The 16,435-nt window shown below is 38.8% G+C and overlaps 1 protein-coding gene across 1 annotated transcript in view; it reads right to left on the bottom strand.

Annotated features, from left to right (window-relative positions):
• The window catches only part of PRR16 (proline rich 16), a 221,783-nt gene extending 206,295 nt beyond the window's left edge, over window positions 1–15,488 (bottom strand). Inside the window, 1 exon segment of the mRNA XM_084880467.1 lies at window positions 14,580–15,488. Within this exon segment, the coding sequence (XP_084736593.1) occupies window positions 14,580–14,741 (162 nt within the window). The 5' untranslated portion in view covers window positions 14,742–15,488.
• Window positions 15,489–16,435: the final 947 nt, after the last annotated feature.

Genomic DNA, 16,435 nt, shown 5'->3' with positions numbered 1-16,435 from the left:
CTTCGGAGCAGAGCTTCTTCCAACTTGCATGGTAAAGTATAGTATGCTGAAAGAAAAACCTTTGTTGGGTTAAATAACTGAAATTTCAGGGTTATTTATTACTACAGTATAATCTAACCAAGCTTAGCCATTACAATAGTTGAATTTTGAAATAGAGACTTCATATAAACAATTCATATAAACAAATTATAGATGTTCTAATACTGAAAACTCCTTATTCATCTTTTTAAAAAATATATATTTTATTGACTTTTTACAGAAAGGAAGGGAGAGGGATAGAGAGTTAGAAACATGGATGAGAGAGAAACATCAAGAAACATCAGTCATCTGCCTCCTGCACACCCTTTACTGGGGATATGCCTGCCTGCCAGAGGCAAAAGCCAACAGCAGTTAGCATATTAATGCAAAAAGTATCATTGAAAGGCCAATGAACTTTGATATTCAGCAGAGCTGAAAATCAGCATAATATTGCCCTGCTGTGGCCTCAATGGCTCAAGTCAATTCCCTAACCTGATAATCCTTTTACTGTTTACCAAACTTTACCTTTGATATGCCTGTATGCAATGCTAAAGGGAAAATGTGTATTCAAGTAAATGAATAGGGGACCCTGCCAGAAGATGGTGTGTCTCTTCAAGAAAGAGGTTCCTCCACCTGGCCTTCAATGCCTTCTAAATTCATATTTCTTGTAGAGCATTTTCATTTGTGTGTTTGCCCCTCCTTTAGGTCCTGAACCCTAGCTATGAAGGCCATGGCACATGCTCTTGACCACAATTGAACCTGGGACCCTTTAGTCCGCAGGCTGATGCTCTCACTGAGCCAAACCAGTTAGGTCCTTATTTATTCTTTATCAGCTAAATATAATATATTTGTCAAGAAACAAATGTTAAATTTTCCTTTTCTAGGTCTTCATTAAATATACTTTGCTGGCTACTACCTGATAGGCACTGCTCTGAACTAACTTGGTAATGTAAAAGACATGCAAGGCCCTTATATCATGGAGCATGCACCCTGACTGTAAGGAAGAACATGCCCATGGGGCAATATGCCCATTAAAAAAAAGTTTCCTAAAAAAAGTGTTACAGTAGTCATAGTATCAAAAATGAACCATTAGTTAATTCTGTTAAAACGACAAACTGGATACTAAATCAAATTTGGGTATTTCTTGGTTCTCGTTAGCATTGGAAACCTTTTTGAGTATAATAATTTCAAAATGTATTAGGGAAAATAATGCTAGGTAAATAATATAATAATATTATATTATTAAAAATACTAGGTAAATTGAAACAAATTTCACTTAATTCCATAAATATAGTACAATTAAATTTTTTCTTTACTACTAATCAAATTATGTTTTCTATATTTTTATTGATTTAAGAGAGAGGAAAGGAGAGTGGGAGAGAGAGAGAAACATCAACAATGAGAGAGAACAATTGAACAGCTGCCTCCTGCACACCCTCTACTGGGTATCAAGCCTGGAAATCATTAATTGATGCTCAACCACTGAGCTACACCGGCCAAGCAATTTTTTTTTTATAATACTGTACCTTACAGCAATGTTTTTATTAAGAACTTTTCCTTAAATTTACAAAAGTATTTTCTATTTATTTGTTTGTTCGTTTATTTTTATATATTTTATTGAGTTTTTACAGAGATGAAGGGAGAGAGATGAGAGCCAGAAACATTGATGAAAGAGAAACATTCATCAGCTGCCTCCTGCACACCCCCCACTGGGAATGTGCCCACAACCAAGGTACATGCCCTTGACAGGAATCGAACCCAGGACCCTATAGGCCGATGCTGTATCCACTGAGCCAAACCGGTTTTTGCCAAAAATATATTTTTTTAATTTTTACTTCTAGCTAGCCATGCTACTGCAAAACTATCCTCCTGTACTGATAATATTAATATGCTTTCTATGATTTATAAGAAATATATTAGTAATATAATCCATCATTCTTTTTAGCTCTCTACCTTAAAAAAATGTTAAACATGTATTTTATAATACATACATGTATCCTAAATACTTCTCCTATACTCTGTAAGAATATATTTTAAGATGCTGGCAATGTATCTATTTTACTTGAAAATTAAATATCAAAGGGAACTAAATAATCCAAATAGTACTTTATGGTCAAATAGTACTTTATGGTCAAATAGTACTTTAGTCAATGCCAACTTGAGGAGTACAACAGAATGTGGGTTTGAGAAGGACTTCTGAGATATGAATTTAATCAGTCCTCATACATTTACTGTTAATATAGTGAAGAGTGAAATAAGATAATTTTATGTTATGATTGCATAGATTAAAGCTTCTGATTGAAAGACTCTTAATTGGTTTAACTTTCCTCACAATTTAAGGCAATCATCTTCTTCTATCAGCTTAATAAATAACAGCCTACCTTCAGATTCACTAAATATTGTAAAAATAGTGTCCTCTCTTATAGTGAGAAGATGAGAAACTTATTACTACATTTTTCATTCAGTGATAGCCCTTTTCTCTCTGAAACATTGTTAAGGTGTTCACATTGTTTCATTAAATCCCTTTTTCTTGAAATTCCATTATTTAATTATAAATAATTCCTGGAATCCCCTTTCTGCATCAATTTTCCTGAAGAATCAAGGATAGAAACCAATAAAAACATAATATGGTTAGAAACATTTCAATTCTAAAAAGGAGCTATTTTACACTATAGGGATTAACCATATTAGGTAATACAAAATTATCGGTATATAAGATACAACACTTTTAGTGGAGTGACAAAAAAAGAAAAAGCATTATAAATAGGAATCTGGGTAGTTTCTTGATAACTGTTTCTCCAGCACGAAAAAAAGAAAAAAAAAGAAAGAAAAAGAAAAAAAGGCCTATTCATGTTATTGGCCAACTTGGCATTCTTTATCAGTACTAAGGTAACCTAAGAGTCTGTTGTTGAATAATGGAATTCATTAAACATTTTATGTACGAGTATTAGGAACTTCAGAAAGCAGATGTTAAACTCTCAAGCATTTTGGTACATACTATCTGTGATTAATGAAGCAACCTCAAACAGCCATGCTGTGCCATAGCATTCTGTATTTTTTAAAAATGTAAGTTTCCCCAAGGACATACAATATAGCCTGTTATAAATAAGGTTTAAGTATTAAATATAAATCTCCCTAAAAAATGCACAGGGTGAATGCTGAATTCTGAATTCCATTTTAAAAATGCATTAATCATTATAATATCAAAGTACTTTCAGAAAGTAGATAGAGCTTAGAAAACAATGCCTCTGAAAGTCATTGAAGACAATTTATTCTTTTTTTCTTTTTCTTTTCTTTTATTATTATTATTATTATTTTTTACTTCAGCTTTAAAGTGGCTTAAAATTTTTATGGCATTGCCATGGCCACGTGGCTCGATTGGTAGAAGTGCCATCTCATGCACCAAAGAGCTGTAGGTTCGATTCCTGGTGAGGACACATACCTATGCTGTGGGTCAACTGATCGATGTTTTTCTCTCATATAATGTTTCTCTCTCTTATATACCAGTATTTGTTATTCCTAGAAATATCTTGGTTATTTCTTAAGGTAGTTTGAAACCAATGTAATTAAATAATGTTCTGATATGTTAAAACAAAGTGATATAAATTAAATATTTTAATTTCTATTTTCAAAGTGATTCCTTTAGTCAATATAGGTGTGGGTTTATTTTTCACTTAGCATTTAGTATGTGAGAAGCTTTCTGTTCATATCCAAATTGCCCAACTAAAACCTAGACTACAGTTATAAAATTTAAGAGAAAATCTGCAATATGATTCAGTCTTAAAAAAAAAGTCCAAGATATCCAATATTCTTCCTGATTGAAGTGAACAGATTGAAAATATACATGTAAAATGGCAAGATCATATCCCACAGATAAGAAGACAATGTATTTTTCTTATGATTTACGGAAAATTCAGCCACTTGACAATATAATCTCCTGAGTAAAACAAAACAATATCAAGTTAAGAACGTCCTATTTCTACATTAATATCTATTCTTTAGTATCTGAATAAGCTAATTATAAGCCCTCATACTTTTGAACACTAGAGGGAGTGCATAAAAGAAAAAGAAGAAAAAGCAGCCAAATAGTGTTATTACCTAGTTATTGAGAATTTTATGTAATATTGGACCTTTGCAACAAACTGCTTACATATTTCTTACAGACATCGTGGAATGATTAAAACTCATTTAAACTGTAGCCAGCATCCCTTTTTATATGTTATTTTCCAGTAAATTAAATTTTAGAATGACTAATGGTTAAGAAAGGTGAACAATTTTCAAGAGACATGAAAACCTAATGCAGGCTGGAGATAAAGTAGCAAGAAAGAACGGGAGAGCGATAACAGGGTAGAAAGGAAAATGTTCTGAGGCCTCATAACCATTGTTAGCACTTTGACTTTGAATGAAATGGGAAGCCGCTACAAGGATGTGAGCAGAGTTATGTGATATAGCTTTATCTTGACTCCTGAGATGAAAAATAAAGCTTAAAAAAGCAAGAAAGAAGAAGAACAGGAGGTTATCGTAGGAATCCAAGTGGGAGAATGTTGGCTACTGATGGTAGCAGTGGAGGAGATAAGAAATGATCAGTTATGGTAAACATTTTGAAGATACAGTACAGCCAACCAGACTTTCTGATGAAAACTGTGCATAATGCGTGAAAGAGGAGTTGATAATGACTCCAAGGTTGAGAAGGATGAGAACATCATCAGCTGACCTTGGAAAAACTAAAAAAAAGATTAGGTTTTGAGGGAGGAAATAGATTTGGACATGGTAAAGAGATGAGGATATGGAAGAGGACTAGGCAGTCAGGGATAGGACCACGAGGTATACTTACCTAGACAAAGAAGATTAAGTGGTACCTGCTTTGGTACCAATGCCCCCCCTGCGGATAGTCTAATCCTCTATCCCTCAATAAACTTTGCTTGTGACAACCATATTTTTGTTCGTGAACTCATTCCTTGATTTTTTTCCAGACAACAAACTCAGACCAAACTACCACATTTCAGTTTCTTCTTTGAAGGTCCCACAGAAATTCACCTAGATCTAGGGAACAGTAGGAGACCTGCGGAATGGGTTAGCAAAACAGGCAAAAACAGGCACTCTCTCTCTCTCTCTTTTCTGCTCTCTCTCTTTCACTGGAGGCAAAACACTAGGCTCCTGTTGGCCAGTTAAAGGTGATTAGTGAGGCTGCCCATCTTAAGACTCAGGAGATGGACTCTTGGGGGATAGTCATTCTAATCCCTCCCATCCCAGGAGACTGTTGGAATGACTCTGAACCTGGTTCCCCTCTTTTTATCTCTCCTTTTGCTGTTCTGCCCAAAATTGGGTGGAAAGTGGAACCTGGGGTCCCTGGAGCCCTAACTTTGGTAGGTTGACCTGATGACTATGGGAACTCCTTCATGGAGGAGCCCAATTGAGTGTGAGTGCATGGCTTTCCCACATAGCCAGCGCCTCCTCGGTCCAGACTCCTCAGGCATAAACTTCTTTCTCTCTCTCTTTAGGATTTACTGGGGGAAACATGGAATTCAGATTTTTACACGGGCTGCTGAAAGTCATTCTCACCCACTCCACCTAGATGCCCCTGAATATATGCAAAGACTTACTTTTGTGTGAGCTTTTGCTCCACAAGAAATATCTACAATTTTATAAACTGTTAAAGGGCTCTGGGGTGGGGAGGGAAAGAGATTAAGAACCACTGTGGCTAGAAGACAATTAATTTCTCTCTCTCTCTCTCTCTCTCTCTCTCTCACACACACACACACACACACACACACACACACATATATATATATATATCTGGTATTTTTCTGTCCCATGAATACAGCTTGAAATCTTAGAATAAAATTTGATATTATGAAAGAGGTAAATAAATACCAGTCTGTTAGTTTTCTTATAGTACCAGAGAAGAGGACTTGTTAAAAAATCATCAAATTTGCTTTCTCTAGACTAGTATGTCATATTTTATCTATAGTTAAAAAAAATTTTTATAGTGAACCAAACACCATAGTAATTATAGCACAATGGGCATAGCTATATAATTGACTCACTTTAATTATTCTAAAAGTAAACTTATCTCAAACATCAAACTGCAGTAGTATTTGCAAAGCAGGAGGAGGGAAACCAATGATCATAAATATAAATTGTCTTAACAATGTTCATATTTCTTATCTAAGTAGAGTCTGGAATCTTAATTCCTTAGAATCCTCATGTCCTTTTATTTTCAAAAATAAAAATAGCATATGCCATCATGAACCTCAAGAAGGGATATATCTGCAAAGGACTCCTTGAGGTTAATGGGGGCCCAGATTCATAACCAGTCTAGTAGCCACTGCTGACAGAGGCCTCTCATGCGTGAATTTCAGGGAAAAGCTACAAACTGCAGTTTTCCTGCATCTACATCAACCCTTAATGAGGAGTTCCTGGTCTTGTCTTCTGACCAATAGGTGGAGACTTTCCCTGTCCAATAGAAACTGTGTAACTACCTCTTCATTTGCATCTATACTGACTAATCAGAGCCACTCCATAATGAGCAATCAGAATTAGCCATTCCAATGAGTCAGGACAGTGATAGTTAGACCAATCAGACTTTGCAAATTTTAATTCCTCGTTTGCAAAATAAAACAACAACAACAAAAAAAAATCCAGACCAATCAGGGACTAAGGATTTTCTCTATAAAAGGTGAACACCTCTTTGTCTGATAGAGCACACCTTTGGCTTCCTCTGGACATGTGCTGCAATTCACAGGTTTGCAAACTGCTTATCTGAATGAAGGTTCTCCTTTTACCATGCCCTAGGTTGAGTTTTCTTGTTAGCTTCAGACTGGTGGCAAAAATCTTTTATTGATATCATATAAGGCAACGTCTTTCCTAATTTAACAGGTCACTTTAATTTGGACATTACTTAGATATACCTATTTTCTCATTTTAGTTAATGCTACTTTCTGGTTCTTGCTTGTAGCTGAATAGTGGAGACTTGTTTTCCTAGATCCTATGGGAAACCTCAATTTCGAATATTTCTTATTAATGAACTAACTTTAAATATAATAAAAACCATGTCTATCCATATTACACTAGAAAAAAAAAAAGAACAAGATTTTAGAATACATGAGGGAGGGGTGGCATACAAACAGCAAAATCACATAAGAAATCTAATTATAAATATACCTATGACACTATTAGCCAGCTCAGTAACTTTGTACTTGGTAAAGAATTTGACAAGCTTCTATATTTATCAGTCATACGAGAAAGTGAAACAACTGTTGAACTCTAAACATCTCAGAAAACTTAAAGAGAGCACCTCCCTTCTAAAACAATTTAATAATAACAAAAGAGAAGAAAAGTTCCCCAAATTCCTTTATTCTCTTGAAACACTGTGTACAATGCTAGATATCCATTAGGTGTGCCTTTATTTTCTCAGACATAATATGAAAAAACTAATTGTTTCAGTAGTATTTTTGTTTAAGACTAAGTAGGTCAAAAGTTATCACCTATTTATTTGGAAGATGCAAACTGCAAGGTCTAATTAACTCACAAATAATTTTGCCTCAATACTAGTGCCTAAAATGGACTGAAATCCACAAAAAAAATAAATAAATAAATAACCATTACCACAAAGAAATAATAAACTATACAACAAGATTTAAATTAAAAAGTTTATTAGCTTCTCTTGAAATTTAAGAAACAATGTCCACATACTGTATATACTCTCACTGGGAGTAAATATTTGTGAAACTCCCTGGAAGACACTGGCAATAAGGATGGAAAACTAAAACTTTCACGCCTTTGTCTTCTTAATAAAATGTAAAAAACAAAAACAAAAATAGCTTAATAATAAATACTGTAGTAATTAAATGCCTGGGCTCTCATAATAAACTGCCTGGCATTGAAACCTTACTTCTCTACTTACAATGATGTGATCCTGGGCATGTGACTTAACATCTCTGGCCTGTTTTCTTTCTTTTTTAAAAAAATCTGTTGTTGAAAGTATTATATATGTCTCCTATTTTTCTCTATTTAACCTCTCTAATTCACCTGCACCCTGCCCCAGGCCTTCATCACTACTGATTGTGTCCAGGGGTTCGGAATATATGCATACAAGTTGATCTCTTCCCACCCACCCACCCACACTCCCCTTCCCTTGTAGATTCCTAAAACAAAATACCAATAGTACCTTTTCATATGTCTATTTTGACGATTACCAGATTTAAATATAAATAAATTGCATTTAGAAGAATATCAGACATCAAGTAAAATCTGTCCTAGCCAATTTTATTGCCCAAAGTGTTTTGGGTTTTTTTTGTGTGTGTTTGTGTGTGATATTTAACAACCATAAAAAAACTGGAAATAAATAGAATGTCCAATATTATGGGGACTATAAAGTAACATAGCAGATCTACATAATGGTTATGATATAATACTATTCAAGAAAGGAGAAATCTTGTGTATAGTTTCATAATTTTGTATGATTTCATCTATGTTAAAATATTCATACAAAAAACACAAAGAAGCCGAAACCGGTGTGGCTCAGTGGATAGAGCGTCGGCCTGCGGACTGAAGGGTCCCAAGGGTTCGATTCCGGTCAAGGGCATGTACCTTGGTTGAGGGCACATCCCCAGTAGGGGGTGTGCAAGAGGCAGCTGGTCGATGTTGCTCTCTCATCGACGTTTCTAGCTCTCTATCTCTCTCCCTTCCTCTCTGTAAAAAATCAATAAAATATATTAAAAAAAAAAAAACACACACACAAAGAAAATATAGCCAAGTGTTCAACATATCTATTTCTGTGTAACATTAAGGATAATTTTTATTTCACCTTTAAAATTTTGAGATTCTCTCCCCCCATAAAAATTCTATGATATACCGTATTGCTTCTGAAATTAGGGGGAAAAAAGTTCTTAAAACAAATTACCACTTTGGGGGTTAGGTTGGGAGAGGGATGAATAGGTGGAGCACAGCAATGATGGAACGTGTCATTATACATTTGTCCACACCCACAGAATGCTGACTAGCTAGGGTGAACCATAAAGTAAACTGCAGCCTTTGGTGATAATAATATGTCAATGTAGGCTCAACTATAAACAAATGTACCCCTTGGTGGGAGATGTTGATAATGAAAGAGGCTATACATGTGTGGGGATAGAGGATATATGTGAAATGTCAATTTTGCTCCAAACCTAGGACTGCTCTAAAAAATTAAATAAGTAAATAAAGTCTTGATGAAATAAATAATTAAATTTTTTTTTAAAGAAAAAAAGTTTCCTTTTTTTTGTTTTCTAGCATGTTATTGTTTCCTATGGGTTTTCAAACTTTTCAATATTAAACTTACTTTTAATTTGTTTCTGTTTATGAAAAATCATGGATGCTCTCCAATCCATAGCCACAATGCTGACATACCTTTCCACCCATGAAGTCCATGAATGATCCCAGGGCACTGATCTTAACTGGTTCCCCGGTTCCTACATGATACTTTTGTCTACTCACAAGGCTTAGCCATGTGTGTGTGTATATACATATATATATACATATATATACACATACATATACATATACATATATACATATACATACATATACATACATATATATATATATATATATATATATATATATATATATACTAGAGGCCCGATGTGTGAAATTCCTGCAAGAGTAGGCCTTCATTCCCCTGACTGCTGGCACTGGCTTCTCTCACAGCCAGGGCAGACTGCCTTGGCCCTTGCAATCCTGGCTTTATCTGGAAGGTCATCCAGAAGGATCTCTGGTCTAATTAGCATATTACACTTTTATTATTATAGATATCTTCAACCCACAGAGCAACCTTGTCAGTTAAAATTATAAATTGAAACACTGTAAAAATTTTCCAGGTTATAATCAGTTTAAACTAAAAGAGAATTCACCTAAAGCAGCAATGAATTTTGATTCCAAATCAAAGGCTGTTTATTACATATTTCAATTTCTCTCTAACTAATGAGATCTGTGATCCCTCATTAACACCAACATTTGATGCAAAACAGTTCACCAGTGAGTTCTTTATAAAAGAACAGGCAAATTGGTTTCTAGAGATGTCAGGTTATTTGAGAACTATTTTTAAAAAGCAATGGGTCTGTTTTCTACATTTCTAAAAATGGATGATCCCACATCTAAAAACCAGCAATAGCTAATTTTATCCCTAAAACTCTAGAGTTTTGCCACTATTTTTTTTTTCAGTGTAGAAAAAAGGAACATGGGTTAATCTTATATTAACTCCCTATTCATTCCTATTTCTATTTCCTGTAAATTCCTTCTCCTCTCTCTCTTTTCAAATCTTATCCACATCTCAAAGGAAGGAAGATCCAAAATTTTTCTTTTTGACCTTCCATTTCCCCAAGAACTTATCCTTCATAAAAATATCCAGTATTTAGTTATAACACTTGGGATCTCTTGTATATGGCATTGATCTTTTTGTGTTAATCATGGGAATCTGAATAAATAGTTTCTTAAAATTCATATATCACCATTTTTATTAAACCTTCTCTTCATCAAAGGCTTATCATACTATTAAGTACATAGGAAGTATTGGTTTATTCATCTACATATACTCACTCTTTTTCTCAATTCTGCTTTCTTCCTCCTATTAGATCATGGTGAGAGTGGCCACTAAAAGCAGTAATGCTTTTTTATGCTATTGATGTTCAAAGACATAATAAATGCATCACAAACTAATCTTTTGAGCACACTGAGACTAGAAATTATAATTTATTCATCTTGGTAACACTAAAAGATAATATAGCATATAGCAGTTGCTGAATAAATAGCCTGAATTATATTAAGGCTTTCCATTATACCCTGTTTCCCCGAAAATAAGACAGTGTCTTATATTAATTTTTGCTCCCAAAGATGCACTAGGTCTTATTTTCAGGGGATGCCTTATTTTTCCATGAAGAAGAATACTGTACACATTTATTGTTAAATGAAAATAAAGGAAATTTATTACCTGTATACGGTACAGTAGTACCGTAGTTGTCAACACAAACCACCAAACTGTGATTCCTACAGTATCAAGAATTTACTCATTTATTCATTGACAATCATGTCATCATCTTCTGGAAAATCATCATAACAATCCAATTCCTGAATTTCCTGGTGAATTTCTTGTGACTCCATTTCTTTCAGAATCAGTGGACCAAATCTCTCATGTTTAGCCTAGGAGGGGCCTTATTTTGGGGGGGATGCCTTATATTTCACTCAGAAGGAAACCTGTAAGTAGGTCTTATTTTCGGAGGATGTCTTATTTTCGGGGAAACACAGTAGTACAAAAGACCAATACAACCCTATTGTTTCTGAAAAGTCAAGTTATTTGAGGTTTCACTAAATTCTGAGAGCAGAATAAAACTGATCTTAAACTTTGTAGAAATCCTGTTCCTCTTCTTTCAATATATAATCTAATTATAAATGATTAAGTAATTCTGAAATAACCAGTCATAAAAGACACCCAAAGTAATAATGGAATTTTGTTACTGATTATTGGCATTGCAATAAGCTACTATGATGTTGAAATCGACCACAATAGCTGAATTTTCAGGTTAAATAAAGTGCAGAAAACTTCTAAAAAAGAAAACCAATTTCAAAATAATCTGAAACAAAAGTCTAATACTGTTGAAGAGTTTAGCATGCAAAAATAGAAAGCAGAATATTTAAAAAAATATGTTACATTTTAGATAGAATAAAAAAGCAGAAAAGTAAAACAAATATCTTATGTTCATTGATATAGCGATCTAGTCATAATAATTTTTTAATTTCTAACTTCTGTTCTAATTTAATAAGAGTTCTCTGCTCACTTGTATCAAAATATACTAAGGCCTAAAAGCACAGCCTTGCCAATAAAGGAATTAGAATTCTAAATATGAGTTTATATTTAATAAATGGCAATGATAAACTGTCAGGATGTTGAGAATAACAACTGATGAATTTATAGTGACACTTATATTTATAAGTCATAACTATAGAGACCAATAAACTTTATAATTTACAAAGTTTTCGCTACTCCTCTGTTAAAAACTACATCAAAGACATTTTCAGTCACATGTGCAGTGTTATCTTTAAAAGATAAATGCTGGACAACTGCAAAAGGTTACAGGTTAAATATGCCCTATAAATATTTTGTTCTCGAAATACCTATCATTATATTGTATAAATAGCCAATGTTTCCAGATTCAGCCATACTATAATACAATTCCATCTGCAGACCTAGGCTGATGACATCCTCACAAAAATAATTAACAATCACTGCACATCATTTATCACTCATAAATTTCACTCTCAGGGGTGAGACTTTTACCCCAACAGGCCCCGGCAGCCAATCAAACTACCAAAGCATCAAGCAAAATTTGGTCTCTAGGTTGCACATTATCTGTGCTCTTTCATTCCTTTTATAAACTACCTGTTTCCCCCTTAAATATTCTCCAGTAAATGAAAACACAGAAAGAGTAAAAGGAAGAGATATTCACGGACTCCTTGATTTATTTCTTTGTGATTCTAACCAAGAGCCTTAGGGAGGTTAAAAGTTGCACTATAGCTCTCCATGATCTCCCAATATTTACAGAATAATGAGGCAAGACAGCGCCAAGACCATGTGCAGTATCTTGTCATTTATTTTGTCTCAAGTAGGGAATGAAGTGACACATCATAAGAAAGGATGTGCCCGGAGATGCAGAATTTGATTGACTACCTTTCTCTTAAGCTCAACCTCCTCCATAAGACAGTAAATACATTACGTGCTGATGTAGGTTTCCCACATGCCAACACCCCCCCCCCCCTCTTAGAAACCTCAACAACTATAAAGCACAATTCTGCCAAGGGGAACATGCCCAAATTTGTTCATTTTTACAACGCCATAATGTTTCAGATGAAAACACAGCTTGCCAAAAATGTCAAATGAAAGGATAACAAAGAAATGAACAGCATCTTTAGACTTGAATTTCAATGCATCAACTCGCCATCTGTCAACCAGTTGTGAAGTCATGATCCTGGAGAAGCCCTGCAAACATGAACAAGTCTTATCCTCACATCTATCAGCTGTATCAGTCTCCACTCCCAGGACCGCAGTAGTAATTACGTTCTGTCTGTGCAACACCTACAGGAATGGCATGTGCCACGGCAAAACAGAACTCTGCCTATGAATGGGCCATTTTAACAGACTTGCATTTGGTCATAGAGGTAAGGGGGGCTGGGGAGAGGAAGGGCGGGGGGTGAGGGGGTGGGAGGTGGGAGCACTCTTTCCTCACGTTTGGGTTGGAGGCTGGACAGAGGAGGTTAATCTCTAGAGGCCAGACATCCAAACAACCTTCAATTTCCTCCCACTGGGTCTCAGAAGCAAGATTACAATTTTGGACCTAGACTAAAAATCCCCACCCCTTCCCTTCCCGCCCCTGCACCACCACCACCTCAGAAGTTACAGCCTTAGCTCTGGAGCAGCCGCGGGGTGCGGACTCCCAGACGGAGCAGCAGCACACCGGCGCCCGTTCGGCAGCAGCACAGTGGGCTTGGGCTCTGCCACCAGCTCTGGACTCCACCAGCTGCCAGCCGACTCCTGAGACCCACCCCTCCGAAGCCAGTCTTAGCCCCGGGCTGGAGCAGCAGCCTCAGCCACGAAGCTCAGCCCAGATACTTCCTCCGCTTCTGCTTCTTTCTCTCCGGAGGTGGGAGGGCAGGAGTGGAATAGTAGATGGGAGCAGCGGGCAAGAACCAAACAGTCCCGGTTGGTTCCTGGTTGGTTCCCAAGAACAAGTGGCAAGACCCTCACACACACACACACACACACACACACACACACACACACACACACCACGGATGCGCCAAGCTCCCCAGGTTCCATGCCAAGTGGGAGAAGAGAAGGAAGAGGGTGGAGGAGAGGCCCGGAGTTACTAGGAGGGACATTCTCTGGAGGGCAAGAGATGCCTCCGAAACTGCGAAAGTGAGAAAGTCCCAGACCCCCTCCACACCCCCAAGTCTGGGCTCTCCTGCCAGCCACCGGGTTCCTTCTTTCCAGCGCGGCTCAGCAGGCAGGGGGAGGAGAGCTGGAGCCCAGCGTCCCCCAGGCTGCCCTCCCCGGCCTGGCCCCGGGCCCGGAGCCCGGCCCCCCTTCACCCCCAGTTTGGGGAGGCTGCCAGGCTGGGACAACTCGCCAAAGGACCCCAAGTGAGCAAGAGGGCAGGAGAGGAGCATCTCGCACACGCTCCGGGCCGGATTTCTCATTTCTCCCTCTGTCGACACACCCCCGTCTCCCCCCTCCCCCGACATTACATGGAGACAGGCGCGCGCACGCCTCCCACCATCCCAGGTCCATCGATTAAAACACTAGTTGATTTCCTCCTGATTTTTTTTTCCCAAAAAAAAGTACAGCAACTCTTCCCAGAAGTCGCCGGAGCAAGCAAACAAAGTCTGTCTTGCAGGCTTCTCACGAATAGTTTCCTTGGAATTAAGAAACCACCAGGCGGTCGGTCCCCAGTGAAAACGGGACCGGCACCCCAAGGGGACCCCCCAAGGGGAGCGAACCCCCCTTCCTCCCCACCCCGGGCGCCTCTCACCTCCTTGAGTTCCTTGGCCACGTCCTTCAGGTCGCCCAGGACCAGCTCCAGGTCCTCCACGATGATCTTGATCTGTTCCTTCACCTTGGTCTTGGAGCCCGCCGGCGGCCCCTCGGCGGCGAGAGAGGACGAGGAGGGGGTCCCCTTGGGCTTGGAGGACATTCTCCGGGGCCGCGCGGGGGCCGCTCAGCGGAGCAGGCGGGCGAGCGGAGGCTGCTGCGCGCCCCGGTCCCTGGCGCTGCCGCCCCGGTCCCCCCACATCCTGGCCGCGCTCGGAGCGGCGGCGGCGGGAGGCTGCGCTCGGCGCTCAGCCCGGTGGCCGCGCCGCGGTGCTGCCATCAACTCCCCGAGACGCGGCGCTCGGCGCGGGGCTGCGGGCGGGGAGCAGCGCGCCTGCGCCTCCGCCCTCCGCCGCCCGCGCTCCCCGCCCCGCGTGGGGATGCCCCGGCCGCGGCGCCCGCGGCTGTCCTGTCCGCTGCAGCCCCCGCGGCGGCGCTGCCCTCCGGGGTCCCTCCCAGAACCCCTGGGCCTCTCAGCGAGCCGGGAGACAAGTTCCTGCTGTGCCCACCCCCACGTCTGGATCCTGAAAAGCCCTCATCCCTGCAGCCTGCTGTCTGTCTGTCTGCTCACATGAAGCAGACTAGATTCCCTCTGCTTCACCCCTAGCAGAGAGACCCACCAGGCTTTCAGATCAATTCAGAAAGTCGCATGCATCCGGTCAAGAGTTGGATTCAGGGTCAGTAAAGCGACCCTATGTGTTGATGCAGGACCAAAGTATGCCCCGAAGGCCTCCAGTCATGCTCAGAGGGACTTGGCATCCCACAGAGGTGTTCTGGCTTCTGCAGAAATAAGTAGCCACCGTTCAGCCCCTGGGATCATGAGGTCCAGCAGGGTTCTTGAAAGAGATTGCCCAACCCTGTGGAAGACGAACAGCGGGTTTATTAATTTGAAGTCCCCACACCAAAAATCCCCTGGATTTCTGAGTCTGAGTCATCTTGGCTGTACTTATCTGGGACAGCGATCCTTTTTTTTTTTCTTTTTTTTTTTCTAACTGTCCTTCCTCTTTTCGTGACCTATGCTGATGTATGTTTTGGCCAGAGGAGAAAAGTACCCTGTTTGGTTCTCCTCTGGAAGGAGCTGAATAAGAGCTTGCCTGGGACTTTTCTTCCCTTTTCCTTTCCCTCCCTCCATTTCAAAACTCTTGCTATTAAATAAATAGGAAATAACTTCCTGATGGTTCTGTCAAAAGGACCCAGGGAGGGGAATTAATGGAAAGCCTTCAGTTCCATTCTCAGTAGGTAGCTACCATTTTCATTACCTAAGTTTTAATTTCCTTAGTAGCAAACCCACGGGTTATTAGCTACTGACCTGGCAGACTGGGCACACTACTCTAAATGGTTATTTTAATAGGTTTTGAATTCTGGTCATGTCTTAGTAGGGCTTTCTGCTTCTTGCTTCTCACAGGCCAGGTCTACCCAACAGACTTCTGTTGCATGAAGAAAATCCTGACTGTTCTCCTCTTCCCAGTTCCTTAAGCCCCTCATAATCAGTCACTGTCTTCGTTCTGAACTATTCATCTTGACACAATCTTTGGGAGTCATACGTGAAATATGAAATAAAAAAGGAGACAACAAAATTAGAAATAGAAACTTAGAAGTGGTGTTGAATGAATAACAGCACTGAAAAAAAATCAGTGGGAATAGAAGGTGGAAAACAGAGGCTGCTGGAAGGGAATGAAAATAAAGAAAGAATAAAAGAGCCAGTGTGCAGTAAGCAAATTGGAGAGGAGAAAAGAGAAGAAGTAATTACAAGTGTTAAATGAAAAATATGCTTCAGTTCTTTGAGGTTGGGATAAA

Source organism: Pipistrellus hanaki (assembly GCF_964339955.1).
Source record: "Pipistrellus hanaki genome assembly, chromosome: 4".
NCBI classification, from domain to species: Eukaryota; Metazoa; Chordata; class Mammalia; order Chiroptera; family Vespertilionidae; genus Pipistrellus; species Pipistrellus hanaki.
The sequence above is the reverse complement of the archived record's forward strand: the minus strand, read 5'-3'. Positions and strand labels throughout refer to the sequence as shown.